This window comes from Silene latifolia, chromosome 2 (assembly GCF_048544455.1).
Source record: "Silene latifolia isolate original U9 population chromosome 2, ASM4854445v1, whole genome shotgun sequence".
NCBI classification, from domain to species: Eukaryota; Viridiplantae; Streptophyta; class Magnoliopsida; order Caryophyllales; family Caryophyllaceae; genus Silene; species Silene latifolia.
The window spans coordinates 33,288,437-33,306,981 of record NC_133527.1 but is presented as its reverse complement, the minus strand read 5'-3'; the positions used below and the strand labels follow the sequence as shown (position 1 = coordinate 33,306,981).

General features: G+C 38.7%; 1 protein-coding gene across 1 annotated transcript; it reads left to right on the top strand.

Moving 5' to 3' along the window:
- The first annotated feature begins 3,201 nt into the window (after positions 1–3,201).
- Positions 3,202–5,156, top strand: LOC141638833 (uncharacterized). The gene is made up of 3 exons (XM_074448044.1): positions 3,202–3,593; positions 3,828–4,166; positions 4,403–5,156. Exons 1-3 carry the CDS (start codon positions 3,202–3,204, stop codon positions 5,154–5,156), a joined length of 1,485 nt encoding a protein of 494 aa, XP_074304145.1.
- The last annotated feature ends 13,389 nt before the right edge of the window (positions 5,157–18,545 follow it).

The following is an 18,545-nucleotide window of genomic DNA, read 5'->3' as shown; positions in this document are numbered from 1 at the left end:
TCATTTGACTCGATCGGGACGTCCCTATCGTGTCGAGAAGGCAAACCATGTCTCTATCTTTGGAGACAGTCCAAGTAAGACACCCACCAAAGAGGCCACCTCAGTCCGGGCTCTTGGTGAAGGGTCGACCTCAGAGGCCTCCCTCATCAAGCAGTTACAAAAGACTAGGGCAGATGTCTCCATCTGGGAGTTAATATTGAGCTCGTTTGAACACCGACAAGCTCTGCTTCAAGCCTTAATGAATATGACCGTGTCCCCGCTCACTACTCCAGATGACGTGGTCTCATTTGTTGCTCAAAACCAACCTCGGCTCACTAATGCCGTAACTTTTTCTGATGAAGACCTGCCCTCATTTGGGCCACAACATTGTCTCGCTATGTACATCACGGTAGAATGCCGTCATAAGCGACTCCCAATGACCCTTGTCGACGACGGGTCTGCAGTTAATGTTCTCCCACTATGGACCGCTTTCATTTTGGGACTCGAGAAAAGTGACTTCGCACCCACTACGCAAACGGTTCGGGCTTTCGATGGCACAGTGCGTCGAGTGTCCGGACTCGTCACTTTAAGCGTGAATGTGGGAAAGGTGGAGCGCAAGGTCAATTTCCAAGTGATAGATGTTGCCTCATCTTTCAACATTTTGCTCGGGAGACCATGGATTCACACAGCTAGAGCCGTGTCTTCTACCCTCAATCGCAAGATTAAAATCCCTCTCAAGGGAGAGGCAGTGACCATCGATGCTACTCCTATAATTGTGACGGGAGGAGATGTTACTTCCGAAGTGCAAACTGATAATACCGCCTTGGAGTCTTGTGGTTTCGAGGTAGTAAACGCAATTGAGTCCACTTTCGAGGCACCGAATATGGACTTATATACGGGAAGCCGTGTTTGTAAAACAATCTTCAAGACCGGAAAGTACTTCGGGTACTCCATGTACCCCCGAAGGGAAAACGCATTTCAATTGAAGTCGCCAGTGCCTAAGGGGACAACATACGAGCTTGGGTATGACCCAACTGAAGAAGACTCCCTGAGAAAGAGAGTCTCGATCGAAGACCGAGACATCAAGATGGGGCCGTACTTGCTAACTCTAAACGGTCACTTTGTGAAAGCCGGGGAGGAAATGCCGAGTTTAGACTTCCCCGAACCACTGTTCAACTCAAAGGCCAACAAGCTGGTCCCCGGAATCGAAGTATTCCGTGATTGTTTCTATATTCCCGAAGACATTATGGTAGTAGCTACAACAAAGAAGGAGTCTGTTCCGATCGAAGATGGGAAAGCTATGGGTCTCCTCTTTGGAGAGAAAAAGAAGCCGGAAATACCAAACGAAGTCTTGGTAAACATGATCGTAAGGAGTGATCGTTTCGATCCATCTACCCTCATTACTGATGTAGATCCTCAGAGGAATACATCTGGATGGCGAAAAACCATGAAATGGACCGACAACAAGGGTTCGCTTTTCAAGATGACCATTGGAGAAGGGCAAATGTTCAAACCTGATGACGATTCTGAGTCTGAGTCTGAGTCCGAGTCTGAGTCTGACATAAGTCCTAAGGCTAAGTCTAGGGTTTTAGGTGTCGAAGATACCCCTTCCCCAGTCTTTCCTTTTCCCGTACCTTCCCCTAGTGCTGGTATTCCAGGGCCTGTTCCGAATACTGCTCCTATCTCGCCACTGACCTCTGATCAGTTGGCCTAAATGTTAACGCAATTTGCGCAGTTTCAAATCAATAATAAGATGAATCAGTTTGCTTATGACTTGTCTCATTTATATTGCGATTCAATTGATTGTTTTAATAACGTTGAGAATGAGGTCGAAGATAGACAGGTGGAAGAAGAAGAGGAGGAGGTGGAACCGCCTCCCCAGTTAGTAAAAGGGTTGGAAGAATACGACTAAAGAAGCTCGGTAATCGAAGATACCGAAGTTGTTAATGTTGGGACTACCATAGAGCCTCAGGAGCTTAAGATAAGAACAACCTTAGATCCCCCAGAAAGGAAGGGGTTTGTTGAATTGTTGAATGAATTCAAAGATATATTTGCTTGGTCCTACAAATATATGTCGGGTATTGATAGGGAAATTGCAGAGCACAAGATTCCGATCAAGCCGGGTTCAAACCATGGCGAAGCCACGTAGAATGCGTGCGAGAGTGGTCTTTGAAAGTCAAAGAAGAGATAGATAAACAGTTCAAGGCCGGGTTCATCAAAGTATCGGAATACTCAGATTGGATAGCTAATGTGGTGCTGGTCCCAAAGAAAGACGGAAAGGTTCGGGTCTGTGTTGATTTTCGTGATCTAAATAAGGCTAGTCCAAAGGACGACTTTCCGTTACCTCACATTGACATCATGGTTGACAATACCGCTAACCATACATTATTATCCTTTATGGATGGGTACGCCGGTTACAACCAGATAAAAATGGCCGAGGAAGATACACAAGATCGCTTTCACAACACCATGGGGCACTTATTGCTACGGTGATGCCGTTTGGATTAATAAATGCAATTCGACTTACGAGAACAACAACGACGTTCTTTGCATGACATGATTCATAAGGAAGTAGAGGTCTACGTCGATGACATGATCGTAAAATCGAAGGAACGTAATAACCATTTGATGGCATTACGAAAATTCTTCGAGAGGTTGAGAAAGTATAATATGAGATTAAACCCACGAAGTGCGCGTTCGGGGTCACCTCAAAGCTTTTGGGGCATATCGTTAGCCACCGTGGCATCGAAATCGACCCATCAAAGATTAAAGCCATTATGGAAATGCCCCATCCTAAAACCGAGAAAGAAATTCGAGGTTTCTTAGGCCGAGTGCAATACATAAGCCGTTTCGTCTCAAAATTAACTATGATCTGCGAACCAATTTTTAAGAAATTGAAAGTTGGTGAGCATATTATGTGGGATGACCAATGCCAAGCCGCGTTTGATAAGATAAAGGAAGTGTTATCTTCTCCGCCGCTTCTCGATCCGCTTTGTAGCGCTTGCCTCTATCATCGTATTTAACGATTCTGATACCACGATGGGTGCAATGCTGGCACAAACCGTTGACAAAGAAGAAAGAGCAATTTACTACCTTAGTAAAAAGTTCTTGGAGTATGAATCAAAGTATACAGCATTAGAAAATACATGCCTAGCTTTAGTCTGGGCAACGAAGAAGCTACGTCACTATATGCTCAGCTACAGTGTGAGTATATATTCCAGAATGGACCCCATCAATTACTTGTTTGAAAAGCCGGTGCTAAACAGCAGAATGTCAAGATGGACCCTCATGCTATCGGAATTCGATCTAAAATATGTGCCGCTGAAAGCGATAAAAGGAAAGGTCGTTGCCGATTTCCTGGCCGATAATCCAGTCGAAGAAACTGACATTGTTGACACTTGGTCATTCCCAGATAAGGATATTGTCCATGTCGAAGATGATGCATGGGATCTATATTTCGATGGGGCTTCGAATAACATGGGATGCGGAATAGGTGTCCTTATCATTTCACCGAGAGGAGAGCACGTACCAGTTTTGATCAAATTGGACTTCGCCGTCACAAATAACGCCGCGGAATACGAAGCATGCCTACTTGGTTTGCAGAGCGCTAACAAGTTAGGAGTCATGAAGTTGACAAAGACACGGGGGATTCCTCCTTGGTCATTAATCAAGTGACGGTGTCATGGAAGATCAAAAGTAGCAGCCTGGCACCCTACCAGGCTAAGATAGAAGAGCTAGAAAAACTCTTCGAAGAGGTGCGATACGTGTACCTCCCAAGGGAGGAAAATCGGTTCACGACGCACATCAAAACTGGCAGCGTTGATAAACATCCCTGATCATATGGATAGCATGCCATTGTGTGTCGAACAAAGGTCTTCACCAGCTTATATAAATGTTGTCGATGATGCCGAGGAAAGCGAAGCCGAACCTTGGTATGCATCAATTGTGAGATTCAAAGAAGCAGGAGAATACTCTGCAGACCTCGATACACGTGGAAAGCGTGCATTGCGAATGTTATCCGCCCAATTCGTTAAAACTAACGATGGACAATTGTATAAGAAGACAAAGACAGGTGTCCTGTTGCGATGCGTCGACAAGACAACGTCAGAAAAGGTCATGGAAGAAGTCCACGACGGGGAATGTGGGCCGCATATGAACTCCCACATGCTAGTTCGGAAGATCATGAGGTTAGGATACTATTGGACAACAATGGAAACAGATTGTCGCAGATATGTCCGGCATTGTCACAATTGCAAAATATTTGCGAATATTCAACATGTACCACCTTCTATGCTATACACCATGACGTCACCTTGGCCTTTCTCAACCTGGGGAATCGACATCATCGGAAGAGTAAACCCTTCTGGAACAGGAGGGCATTGTTATATCCTAGTCGCTATTGATTACTTTACCAAGTGGGTAGAGGCCAAGTCTTACAAAGTGCTAAATGCGAAGCAAGTAGCCAAGTTTATTCGAATGACATCATCCGGTGCGGAGTGCCGCACGAGTTCATCAATGATCATGGAACTCACTTTCAAGCTGAGACAGCCGTTATACTTGAAAAGTATAGAATCAAGCATCATAAGTCATCTCCATATCGACCTCAGACAAATGGAGCAGTGGAGGCCGCTAACAAAACGGTGGCTACTGTATTGAGAAAGATGTCTGACAATTACAAGGAGTGGCCGGAGAAGATACCCTTCGCGTTGTGGGGATATAGAACATCCATCAGAACAGCCACATGGGCAACCCCGAACTATCTAGTTTACGGGATGGAAGCAGTACAACCAGTCGAACTGGAAGTACCCTCCCTACGCATCTTGCTCGAAAGCCAGGTCCCGGAAGCGGATTGGGTCCAAGCCAGATATGATTCGTTGGTGTTGCTTGATGAGTGTCGTTTGAATGCATTGTATCATGTTCAGCTCTATCAGAAAAGGATAGAGCGGGCTTTTAACAAGAAGGTGAAGTCCAGGGGAATTAATGAAGGCGATTTGGTTCTCAAATCAGTAAGGGCTCTATTACCAGTCGATCCAAGAGGGAAGTTTAAGCCTAATTGGGCCGGTCCTTATCTCGTGAAGAAGATACTCACAGGAGGCACGGCACGTTTGACAGATTTGGATGGAAATGATTTCTCGAATCCAACGAATCTGGATCAGTTGAAGAAGTACTATCCTTAAGACCTCACTCTCAAAGTTATGAAATAACACTTGAATTGTGATGTATTTGAATAAGTTTTAAGTTTGGCATTTGTTGCCACTTTGCAATTGTTTTATGAGAGAACTACGACCTCGGTTTGATTCTCTGTTGAAAAGCGATATCGTAGGCAACCCTTAAAAAGGGTACAACCACAATAAAAATGAAATATTCAATGCAGAAACTGAGGATTTCTAATAAATAATACGTGTCTTTTATTTTGATAAATCCGGGCGACGCCCATTACAAATCAAACTAACAGGAAAGCAAATAAAAGCATAATAATAATACTAAATAATAGAGCCGTAACTACTATCTATCTTTAGTTGGGTCGCGTATCCCGTCACTACGAGACGATGTCTCACCCATCATCATTCTTGCCTGTTTCTTCGGGGGGACCACGCTGTCTTCTCGCGGGCCCAATCTCTCTTTTACGCTTGGTCGAGGGCCAAGTCTCTCTGCAAGTGTCGGAAATCACCACTTGTAGTACCCAGTCGGTCCCACACGCTAGGAGCACTAGGTTTAGCCCTAGGGTTCTCGTCAGGCCTAGTCTCGGTCTCAGTCGGGCCCGGAATCGGCCCAGTAAAGAATTGTCGATTTTTCAACCCCCTGTCATGCTTCTCCCGATCAATGGCATCATCTTTCTGTAGTTTCTTCCTTGCATTAAGGCCCGGTTCTGTAGTCCATTTGAGATATGAAGGAGAAACCCAAGTAGACTCGCGTGGCTCGGGAATGCGCCACACGGTCCTTCGGCGCCACGCATGGAGCCAAGTATGACATCTACCCTGAGAAATAACAAAAGCAAGACCTCGCGAAGCCTCCGTCGCAGGGACAATTGTTGGAATATGTGTCCTCCGACAATAATGCGATCACGACTGTTGATCATGATGATCACATGTTTAAGTCTCATTAAAATGAATACAATTGGGAAGTAATTTTGTTACTGTCAACTGGTCAACATATATCGGTAATGATTGGCTTACTAGAGTTTGACATTACTGTCGTGTGACGGTGGTGATCAGTTGACCCCCTAGGTCATACCTAAAGGGCAACCCTCTTAATTGATTATTTAATTAATCGTATAATGTTACGAGTTAATTAAATTACTTGAAAATTGACGGACAATTTTGGAAGTAAAATTTACGTATCATATTGAAATGTGATTAAATAAGATGCGGTCTGAGTAATTAATTTGTATAATTACTCGGATGAAATAAATTGTTTAATGTAACAATTAAATTGAATGAATTGTTATAAATACAATCAGTTGTGATTTATAAATTGGTAAAATTTTTGGGCACAAGTAATTATGATATTACTAAGTCGATTTTTGTATGTGACGTATTTTATCAATACGTTGATTTTTAATATGTTAAAAATACATAACAATTTATGTCACATATGACATGTGACATATTGACAATTGACAAAAATAATATGGATTCCATATTATCATTTGTACCGAAATTATGGGGTTATTAGGTTAATATTGTGTTGATTAATTTATTGAGAAAACACAATGATTACCTATATCCTAGCCATGCAACTCTAATTTTCTTGTGAAGATAAAAGTGATCATGCATTGGCTCCCCTAAAAGACTTCCCTTCCAACCGGTTTTTTAGGTAGAAAAATCATCATTGGTTTTTCAATTTAATTTACCTATTACTCTAAAATGTGTTAGAGATTAATTCATTCAACACACATCCAAAATATAAGTTTCTAGAGAAATAAAATCCTCTCTTTATCTCTCTAATAAACCGAAAATATTCAAAGTGTTTATAATTATTTTTGGTTCAATTTTCTACTTAAATTAATATTATACTAGTATTGTAATATTAATTTTATTAAGAGAAGCCTTGGGTATTAAGCTTAGGGAGAGATCTTGCTCTTAGATCTTTGTTCTTCCATTGGAATAAGCTCAAGAACAAAAGAGAAAGGTGATCTCTTTTGTGCCCAAATATCCGAAATTAATTTTGTAAGGACATGATTTCTCCTCTATTTATTTTATTGTTTGCATGCATAAGTTCCTTTATTAATTTATGACTAATTAATTAGACATATAAGACTATGTTAATATGTATAAAGATCTACATTTCCTTCAATTGGTATCAGAGAGCCAAGGTTGTTTGCATGCAAATTGGTTAAAAGTTTTTCCGAGTTATATGAATAACGAAATAAAACTTGTAAAATTTGTGCTATTATGATATATCACGAAATAATTACATGCATGTTAATATTTCTGGTCCTAAAGTGTTTTAGGATTTTTTGGTTAATTTTTCGGATTTTTTTTGTTCATATTTAATAATAATGACATTTAAATGTGATTTTATGAGTAAAAATGTCATTTTTGGTCGAAAATTAGCTATACTTCGAATTTTCACTTGGTTTTTGGATATGTTGTTACATATATTATTTTGAGATAACCTGTAAATTTTCATAATTTTTGCACTTGTTATGCTCGAAAAATGAATTTTTCATTATTAAATTCGGATTTAAGAGAAAAATAGGTTAATATGAGTTAAATTTCGAATCTGGTCATAGAAAATTTATATGTTGTCACATGCAATTTTACAAGATGTGTGTAAAATAATTGGCTATAAAGAAGTCTTTTAGCATGATTTATGAATTTTTGAAGAAAAATGACATAAATAGTGACTTTATTAGTGAAAATTAATAAAATATAATCTATGACTTAGGAAAAACGTCTAATGTTGCATTTTACTATATTTTTCAGATCTAAAATTGAAAAGTTAATGAAAATAATTTTTCCATGTTTTTATGATTATTTTATTAAATATCGATAAACCGCAACATTGTTTTTCCTAAAATTTTTCAAATTTTTAACCTAAGATTTTGAACATTATGAGTGTCATGGATTTTTTCCAGAATGTTCATGAATTTTAAATTTCAAATTTTGAATTTATTTGAAATTTTGTGATTTATTTGAAGTTAAATAGCTTATTTTTGTAATTTTGGTCCATTTATGAACAAATTTTGTAAATAAAAGTTAATTATGGTCAAATTACTAGTGAAGACTATATTTTGAGTCCTAAGAGGTTAGGGTAATTAACTAGTGCATAAATATGAGTTTATGCATATTTGTGATTATAAAATGTTGAAATCACGCAAATCCGTAAAAACCGAGTAATATACGATATTGGCAATTTAAAGGCGATTTAGCATAAAAATTGAGCATGTTTATACATATTATAATGCTGCATTTTTATTTATGATTGTCATAATTTTAATTTATGTAATTTTGAATTATGTAATTTTACTTAGTATGGCCTTAGATTTTAATTGGTATTTCCCGAAATGTATGGGAATATCGATTCGGTTGTAATTTTTATTGTGATCTCGTATCACCGTTTTGTAATTTAATAGATTTATTTTATTTTAGTTACAAATGTATAATAGGAAATTATGTAATTTATTATGTAATTTTATTCATTCCGGAGTTCCTAAAGACGGATTTCTTCAAGAATGGCGATACATAAAGACGGTGTTACCTCGAGATGCGTGCCACAACCGAAGTCCAAGGGACCAATGGAGTTGGTTTCCGAATATGTAATAGATTAATAGTTTTTCTATTTTAGGAAAGGCCATACTAGGATTTATTTATCTTTATGCTTGCATTTTATTTTATGTTACATGCATCGCTAAATCGCCATAACTAAAACATGCATCTTCTTTTATCGAGTTTATCGACCGTGTCAATTCAAATTATCGTAGTTCACCGCTTTAGTTCACTTAAAACGTGATAGATAATAAATTGACATGACCTCTCGCTAAAACTATCAATTGAGACATAGCCTTACCAAATAGTAGAAACCATGAAAACCTATTTCGTGAGGGAGTGCACTCGGCCACACCGGGTACAAACCTTGTTACGTAGGGGAAGTGGGTGATGAATGTTAATCCACCGAATTCATGTTGATGAGGGATGTATCGGCCCCACCGTGCCCAAGTTAATGTGGGTTTGGATCATGGACACATTTATTCGAAATTTGGATTGAACTCAACAAAAGTATTTGATAAGGGATGTATCGGCCCCACCGTGCCCTTGTCGATGTGTTTTGGGCTATAGATAATTGTTAATGTAATATTATCGACCAAGAGTTCTAAAAGTAGAATCGATTAAACGTTAATCCACCGAGTTATATTGATAAAGGATGTATCGGCCCCACCGTGCCTAAGTCGATATGAATTTGGGTCTTGGAATCATTTATCTAGTTGGGTAGAGGTCACTAGAAAAATGCTTATAACTTGTTTAAATCATACATTTTTACGAGTATAATTAAAACGACATTTGTTTTACTCCTTATATTTTGTTTTGTAGACCACTTCTTGTTCATAACAAATGGCAACACCAACTCCTAATGCTACACCACTCGCTACTTCATCATGGCTCCGATCCTTTATGGATCGATGTAAACTTGAAAAGAATGGGTCAAATTTCTCCGAGTGGGATGCCCAACTCAAATTAGCCGCCGAAGGTGACGACAAGCTTCGTTACCTTACCGAGGCCTCTCCACCCGAACCCTCCACTAGGTCCACCGCGGCCACTAGGGAAGCCTATGAGGCTTACCAAAAGGAGTCCGCCGCAATGAAAAATGTCTTAATATTTGCGATGGAGGCGGAACTCCAAAGGAGAGCCTTCAAAATGGGCAATGCTAATGAGATTTACTCCAAACTTGTGACCATGTTTTCACAAACTCCGCGGATCGTCCAATATGAGGCGGCCGCGGCATTCTTTGATCTCGACTTCAAAGAGGGCCAAAAAGTTAGCCCTCATGTGCTCAAACTCATGGAGCTTGTCGAGACCTTGAAGATTCAAAAGGTTGAAATCCCCAAAGAACTCATCGTAGATAGGATTCTACACTCCTTGTCTAAGGTTAAGGCATATGTGCAATTCCGGGTGAATTTCAATATGCAAGACAAGGATGTGTCTCTTGAGGAGTTGCACAAGTTACTTGTGCAAGCCGAGAGGGACATGGGGTTAAATGTGAACCCTCCCAAGGATGTGCTTAACATAAGCACAAAGAGTAAGGGGAAGTTCAAGAAGAATGGGAGAAAAGGCAAAAAGCAAGCTCCCACTTTCACCAAAGCTAAGTCTTGTGAAGCTAGCACCTCCAAAGTCAAGAAGGGTCCTCTTGACAAATGCCATTATTGTAATGGCATGGGACATTGGAAGAGGAATTGTTCCAAATACCTTGGTGATATCAAAACTGGAAAGATCACTCCAGTAGGTAAATGACTAACCTTCTTTTATGTTTCTAAAATACAACTATGGTAATGTGATGCAAAGTTGTGATAATGTATCTCCCTTTTTATTGTAAATAGGGCCTCCACCAAGCAAAGACAAAGGAAAAGAAAAGCAAGCATAAGAAACCATGAAGAAGCTAAGGATTAGCTTTTATGGAGCTTTGTTTTTCATTGTCTTATTTTAAGTCATGTTTTGAATTTTTAGAACTTTAAGTTTCCGTGTTCGACATGGAAAAGTATTTTGGATAATGGTTTGTATTTTGGATGATGGTGACTTGGTTTGCAACCCAAGTCACACGTTTTATCATTTATCCTTTATGTTCTAAAATTTCATCTTTAAATTGCTTGCGTTTTGAAACATAAGATTAATCACTTAAAATGATCTAATAGACAAATATAATGACCGGTTTCATTATATGTCCACATGCTTAAGGCTTGTGTATGATCATTTATGAAGCGATTTTGAGTCTATGAACTCTCTTAAAGGAATGTCAATCACCAAGAACTCATATGAAATCAATATCTATTAGTCTACCTATGAGGTAGTTCTCCTTATAATTCAACATCATTAATTTGTGTCTCATATGCTATCTTTGAATGATTAGTGTACTTATTCTAAAGATAGAGTGGGAGAAAAATGAGGACACAACACACAAGGCAAGATATTATTGTGTACTTGTGTAAATGAAGATCTACGCAAGAGAGAATGATTTGAATGAAGGTATATCTATTTACATAGTATACCAAATAGATGAGATCTGGAGTCTCAAGTTAGTTCTAAATGACTTAAGAGACTAAGTGAAGTAATCATAAGAGTTTATTCTCAAGATAACTACACGAGGAGACCAAAAGAAGTTTTTGAAGAAAAATGACTAATGAAAAGTCTTAACAAGCTTTTGACTAAAGTTATGAATCATTTGACCAATAGTTTCAATCATGAGTTTTACTTAAGAGCCTAAAATGAATCAAAATAACATACTAGTTATGATCAAGTTGCAAAGATTGATATTCCGATATCTTCAATGGCCAATGTTTTAACCACGCAAATGTCATTGTTTAACCTCGCTATGAAATGGTTAAACCTCCTTCCGAAAGGGTATTCCGAAGGACCTATTCTAAATATTATTTGTATTTGAATAATGACATTGCTACACATCATTATGATATGAGTGTGTTAGAGATTTAAAATCTTTTTCCGTAAGGTGGAGATGAGACCACTTCAAAATAGGCATTTTGAAAGGATATGATGGGAACATATATGGTTTTATCCTAGTAACTTGGCAAAGCAATTTATATTTATATTCTTGACAAATTTCGATTGAGAAATCAATTTCGAAATATGTAGAATTGAGTGGGAGTTAGGAAATTCTCATGTGAAGACATAGAATTTAGTGGGAGCTATCATCCTTGAATGTATAAAACTCATTACTCATTAAAGAATGACGAGCTAATATCTTCTTTCATAAAGAAGCTTTTGAGTTTTCAATTCTGGATGAAAATGGACAATGATGAATCCAATTACATCATGGGATGTTGGATTAGTATTAAGAGATACACATCACATCAACATACGCGTAGGTTATTCGTATGAATGAAAGTGGGATTACCATTAGCAGTCATGGTAGTTCATTGAACCTATGAACGGTTGATCTCATGATTATTAGTAACTAATGTTTCCGCCATTAGAATAATCATGTACATGTCCAATTATGAATCATATGCATAAGAGCATGATGATTGACTTGGTGAGCCATAATAGAAGCGTCATGAATTCTCGAGTAGAATCCGATGAGCGATTTCAGTGATTGACGGATGTTCTATTGTGTGTCAAGAGTTTGCACATATTGTAGAAAATCCGAGCACATATGAGGATTTATGAGAATCCCAAATCTTTCAAGCCCAGAAAGAGAAATGAGAAGTTTTGGAAAGATACTTGGTTAAATAAGTGGTTATTCAAAACAATCTTTCCTAATAAAGCTAGCACTTGTGAGAAGTACTAAGCTAATAATCTTGTCAATTGTTACAAGATCCTACAAAACATATACCTAGTGCATTGTGTGTGGATGGAATACTTGATCGGTACAAGTTGTATTATTCATCACAAATTCGTTCATTATGAGATGATCGATAAGAAAGTTCTTTCAAGTTAAAGAACCAAAACCAAGGTCAAGAACCTTAATGTGTACTTGGTAAGATTCATGCTATGAGAACATGAATGTGAAGGAAATTGCAAGTGCAAGAAGTTTGAACACATGGACACATGGGATGTTAAACTTCCATTGCAATCAATAAGTGTTTACACTTATGATAAACATCACAAGGTTGTAATATGATATTGACTATCCAAGTGTGATGTCGACATTTGTCGTATGAGTTATAATTAACTCACTTGGTACATTGTTATATCCAAACGGGTTGTAGAGACAATTGAACCCCGTTAAAGTGAACATGGATTAACATTGTTTTTGCCCATAGTTACTTATATGAGGTGACGTCTCGAAGTGACTAGAGTGTGATGCGATTGATGGCAAGTTCAAGTGCCATAGAGTCATGTGAGATGACTAGTCGATCACATAGGCAGACTGTTAGGAACTTTTTGTCGGGCCTAATGACCGCTTATAGAGTTCTGGCAAATTTATATAGCCTGGTCGTGGCGAGAGCTACTATAGTATTCAAATGAGTCGATTCTTTTGACTAAAGACTATTCACCTAAGATGGCACAGTTTGATTAACTTTGATTTGTGTTACTACGACCTTCGTAAATGGGGTCAAATGGGCATATTTTGGGTTATGATGGTCATGGGTGGTCGAAGGAATGAGTGCGATAGGAATTGTCCACCCCTAGTCGGGGTTATAACAATATCTCGGGGCCACTCGAGGAGTAATGAATCGAAATGCGTGGCCACGCTCGGAAGGTATCCAGTGTGGATAAATCCGGTCAATCGCTTATTCTCCGGATCGAGGAAACCACTCTCGATATGATCACTTGCAAGTACGACCTGAAAGACACCTTGCATTGAGTGGGAGATAGTAATAGGACAAGAGAATTGGTGACGCACACTTGTCGAGGACAAGTGGGAGATTGTTGGAATATGTGTCCTCCGACAATAATGCGATCACGATCATTGATCATGATGATCACATGTTTAAGTCTCATTAAAATGAATACAATTGGGAAGTAATTTTGTTATCAAGCAACTCGGTCAACATATATCGGTAATGATTGGCTTACTAGAGTTTGACATTACTGTCGTGTGACGGTGGTGATCGATTGACCCCTAGGTCATACCTAAAGGGCAACCCTCTTAATTGATTATTTAATTAATCGTATAATGTTACGAGTTAATTAAATTACTTGAAAATTGACGGACAATTTTGGAAGTAAAATTTACGTATCATATTGAAATGTGATTAAATAAGATGCGGTCTGAGTAATTAATTTGTATAATTACTCGGATGAAATAAATTGTTTAATGTAACAATTAAATTGAATGAATTGTTATAAATACAATCAGTTGTGATTTATAAATTGGTAAAATTTTTGGGCACAAGTAATTATGATATTACTAAGTCGATTTTTGTATGTGACGTATTTTATCAATACGTTGATTTTTAATATGTTAAAAATACATAACAATTTATGTCACATATGACATGTGACATATTGACAATTGACAAAAATAATATGGATTCCATATTATCATTTGTACCGAAATTATGGGGTTATTAGGTTAATATTGTGTTGATTAATTTATTGAGAAAACACAATGATTACCTATATCCTAGCCATGCAACTCTAATTTTCTTGTGAAGATAAAAGTGATCATGCATTGGCTCCCCTAAAAGACTTCCCTTCCAACCGGTTTTTTAGGTAGAAAAATCATCATTGGTTTTTCAATTTAATTTACCTATTACTCTAAAATGTGTTAGAGATTAATTCATTCAACACACATCCAAAATATAAGTTTCTAGAGAAATAAAATCCTCTCTTTATCTCTCTAATAAACCGAAAATATTCAAAGTGTTTATAATTATTTTTGGTTCAATTTTCTACTTAAATTAATATTATACTAGTATTGTAATATTAATTTTATTAAGAGAAGCCTTGGGTATTAAGCTTAGGGAGAGATCTTGCTCTTAGATCTTTGTTCTTCCATTGGAATAAGCTCAAGAACAAAAGAGAAAGGTGATCTCTTTTGTGCCCAAATATCCGAAATTAATTTTGTAAGGACATGATTTCTCCTCTATTTATTTTATTGTTTGCATGCATAAGTTCCTTTATTAATTTATGACTAATTAATTAGACATATAAGACTATGTTAATATGTATAAAGATCTACATTTCCTTCAACAATTTGTTGACGACCGAATTGGCGAAGTACTCGGTCCTGGTAAAAATAGACAGGGTGATCCAAGCCCAACAAAGTGGCATACCGTGTATGATCAGTATCTGTGAGCCCGGTAAGTGAGCTCAAATGAAGCCATGGTAAGGACCAGCGAATGTGAGACCCTGTCGCTAATCAAGATATTTCGCCGATGAATCGGATCCTTGCTCAGAACTGTAGCGCCGTCGCCGATTAGTGAGACTTCTGACATAATAATCTTCTGGTTTCAACGACGGATCAATCAAACCAAGACGCTCGCTGAACCATACCTGTTAGACAATCAGAAAAAGGCAGGTCAAAAAAAAAAAAAAAAAAAAAAAAAAAAAAAAAAGAAAAAAGAAAAAAAAAAAGAAAAAGAGACGAAGAGAAAAAAAAAAGGACGAAAAAAAAAGAGACAAAAAAAAGAAAAAGAGACGAAGAAAAGAGAAAAAAGGAAAAAAGAGAAGAAAGAGAAGAAAGACAAACTTGCACTAGACGGGTTGATCCCATGAATACAGCATCCGGATTGGCTTTTTGTGCATCCAAGCTTTTAATAGTCTCAGCTAGTATAATCCATGCAGGATTAGCACCATTCTCCATTTGATCCACGACTCGGATTAGTCTAGCTTGGCCGCGATAAGATGGAATTTCTATCGCCCCCTCGAAACAATAAAGATGCAATAGAATGAGGCCAAAGGCGCGGCGTCCATAAATGATGGGTATATCTGGGTCATTCGCACGCCGGAATTTATGCACTAGCGCAAGCAGGTCCACCTTTCCACCATCGACGATGGTACGGGCTTCATCATCCGACAAGTTTTGATATTCGCGGTATTTTCGGGTCCAGTTGGACACAAAGTCGGGAACCACAGGCTCTTGCGTGGTCCTCCATCCTCCTAAGACGGTAAATTCTTCAGGAAGGGGACAGATTTCTCCGTCCGGAAAAGCAAAGACGTGATGCTCGGGATCCCACACTCTCAGGCACTCTTTAAGAAATGCGGGTTGAATCATGACTTGCCTCAGGAAAATAATTTGTTGAATTCCCGCCGCATTCAGATTTTGGATTTCTAAACCCCTGAATTCTGTCGCCCATCCCTTCATGGTCCCAAACAAGGAATTCATGACTAGTTTTTTTTTTCTAAGAAAGATATTCTTTTAAGCAGAGAGATTTCTGTTTGAGAAATTGTGGGAAATCTCAACCCTTAGCCCTTCCTTATATATGAAAAGAGATGAGGAATTTTGGAAGTATAATTCCTTTTAGGTTTTGGAAACCTAAATCTTCTAGGAAATTTGGAAACTTGGAAGCCTTCTAGTTTTAGGAAATTTGGTAGCTTTTTGAAATAAGAAGGCAAGTCCCATACCTCCTCTATTTCGGCCGTGTAGGGCCCGTGTGGCGCGCCAAGTGGGGCCCATCCGTTTCGGGTCTTGTTCGCTCATTTCTCTTGCGGAATTTGTCATAGTTCGTGCACCGAAGTGACTAATTTACAATCTCATCCCCTGCGCGTCCCGTGTTGAATTAACATCCTGTACACACTTATGGATTTTATTAGGTTACGCCCACATTGGTTACGGGTCAGAAAGTCCGAGTCTTTTCGTCAAAAGGTCGTGTCTACCCGTCGCTTTCACTCCGGAAATTTGAAATAAACTTCTGCGATTATTTTTTTGAAAATAAAATTGTGTTTTGATTTGAAAAATCATTTAACTCCAGAAATTTGAAATAATTTTTCGCAATTAATTTTACTGAACATAAAATTATTTGTTAATTCGAAAAATCATTTGGATCCAGAAAACTGAAATAAATTATCGCCTCGAAGAGGCCAATCATCTTCGAGATATTCAAAGTTCGGGTCAATGACCCACCCTTTCTAAGCAATGTTCATGTCTGCGGGTCGATAACCCATTTTCCTTTTCTTTCAACTGGGGGCTCTGTCGCCGTCTGCTCCAGAGACCCATCAAAATTCGGTCGAGGACCATTTCAAGTATCAAAATGTCGCTACGTGAATCGCGTGCTATATATTATGATTAAATTTGCAGAATATGTTCCAACTGGGGGCTCTGTCGCCGTTGGCTCCAGAGACCACCACAAAACAGACAGGATGGCATCCTCCTAACAAAGATCGACAGCAGAATGCTACGGAAATGACATTTCCCCAACAAAACGCGGTTCGGTGAATCGCTCTCCCTAGCGAACAAATAAATTGATAAGCAAAGCGCAAGTTTTTGTCTTTACTCACATGAACAATGGGATATTGGCATCCGAGCCGAAGCAGCAGAAAGCTACAGGCCATCGAGCCGAACTACGACGCGGGTTTGATTCCGTCAGAAACGGATACGTAGGCGCCTGAGGATAAGGCTCAACCCACCATATATGCAATTTATGGGTCGATGACTAACGATGATAATTCGACGCAATAGAAGCAAGAGTTGATCCCCGACGAAGTTTCAGGTATGATCTCTTCTTATGGTTGGCGAGCTTACATACGCAAGTCTAATGGACTGTAAACGACCCGCAGAATCCTCAGGTCGAGAGGGACCCGGGGTATACTTTGACTTTCGCCTTGTCCAAGCCTCAGTCAAAGTGGGGGCTCCGTAGATACCCATATCTGTCGATATTGGAATTTATAGAAAACCCGACAAACACCCGATGATGATAGGACACATGTATTCTTTAGTTGTCATTGTCATTATTTGGGCTCGTTTTACAATGTGGAATGAGCGTTGTCGACGGAGTATTTTATTAATTTAAATAATATTTAAATTAAAACTTTTTTAAGTGAATTCATTTTATTATTTTAATTTGAATTTATTTCCTTAAATTTATTTTATTGAAAATAAAATATATTTTTTGATTTGAAAAATCATTTATTTTAATGTGTTAATTGATTTGAAAAATCGACTTTGAAAATTTAAAACTCGTTTCAACCACGCGTTTAGGAGCTCGTTTATAGCTCGGTTTTTAAGCCCGTTTTCTTTACGAGTTGGCACGAATCTCGAGTACACTAACCAACCTAGGCCTCTACCCATTCAACCCCAGTTCGAACCCCCATATCCACACCCAAATCTCCTCCTAAACACTCCCCAACACATCCCAATTCCTTCCTTTACCCGTGTTTGTATAGCCCATCGAAAGCCCTTCTAAACCGACTCAAACTTGATCCAAACCCGCAACCCATCACCACCAACCCACGCTCCACATTACCCACAACAACCCAGCACCTAGAACACCACAAAACCCATCCAATTCTCGTCCCAAATACTCCACAAACAGCCCGCAACACAAGCAGCCCCCCCTGTTTTGCGTGCTCAATCCCGAGCCCAAAACCCGCTCCAAAAATCTACCAAACCCGTGGCCATTAACCCTACACCATACCCTAGTATCCTACCCATATTACCTTAGCTTAACCACCAAGAAAACCTCCCATACAAACCCTAAATACCCCACGAATTAGCTGATGGACAAAGAAATATGCTAAACAAATGTGCCCGATCGCTTGTTGCCCTACTTCTACCCTTCGAAACTCCTTATAAATACCCCCCCCCCCCTTCATCATACATTAATTCCTCTAAGTTCTCCCCACAAAATAGTACAAATAACAACCATCAATCGTCCAAAAAAACCCTAAACTAAAGCCGTGACAGCCGCTCGAAAACAGGGACACAAATCTTGTTTTCGAGTTTCTGTCGTGGTCTTTGGCCTTGATTCTCGTGCACAAATCCCATTAAAACTTCTGGCTTGTTTCCAT

Excerpts from the sequence above, each read along its gene's own strand:
- LOC141638833 (XM_074448044.1), top strand. The coding sequence starts at position 3,202 with ATGGACCCCATCAATTACTTGTTTGAAAAGCCGGTGCTAAACAGCAGA. Across the intron at positions 3,594-3,827 it reads GGTTTGCAGAGCGCTAACAA|CATGCCATTGTGTGTCGAAC; the intron begins GTTAGGAGTCAT and ends TCATATGGATAG. Across the intron at positions 4,167-4,402 it reads CTAGTTCGGAAGATCATGAG|AGGCCAAGTCTTACAAAGTG; the intron begins GTTAGGATACTA and ends CCAAGTGGGTAG.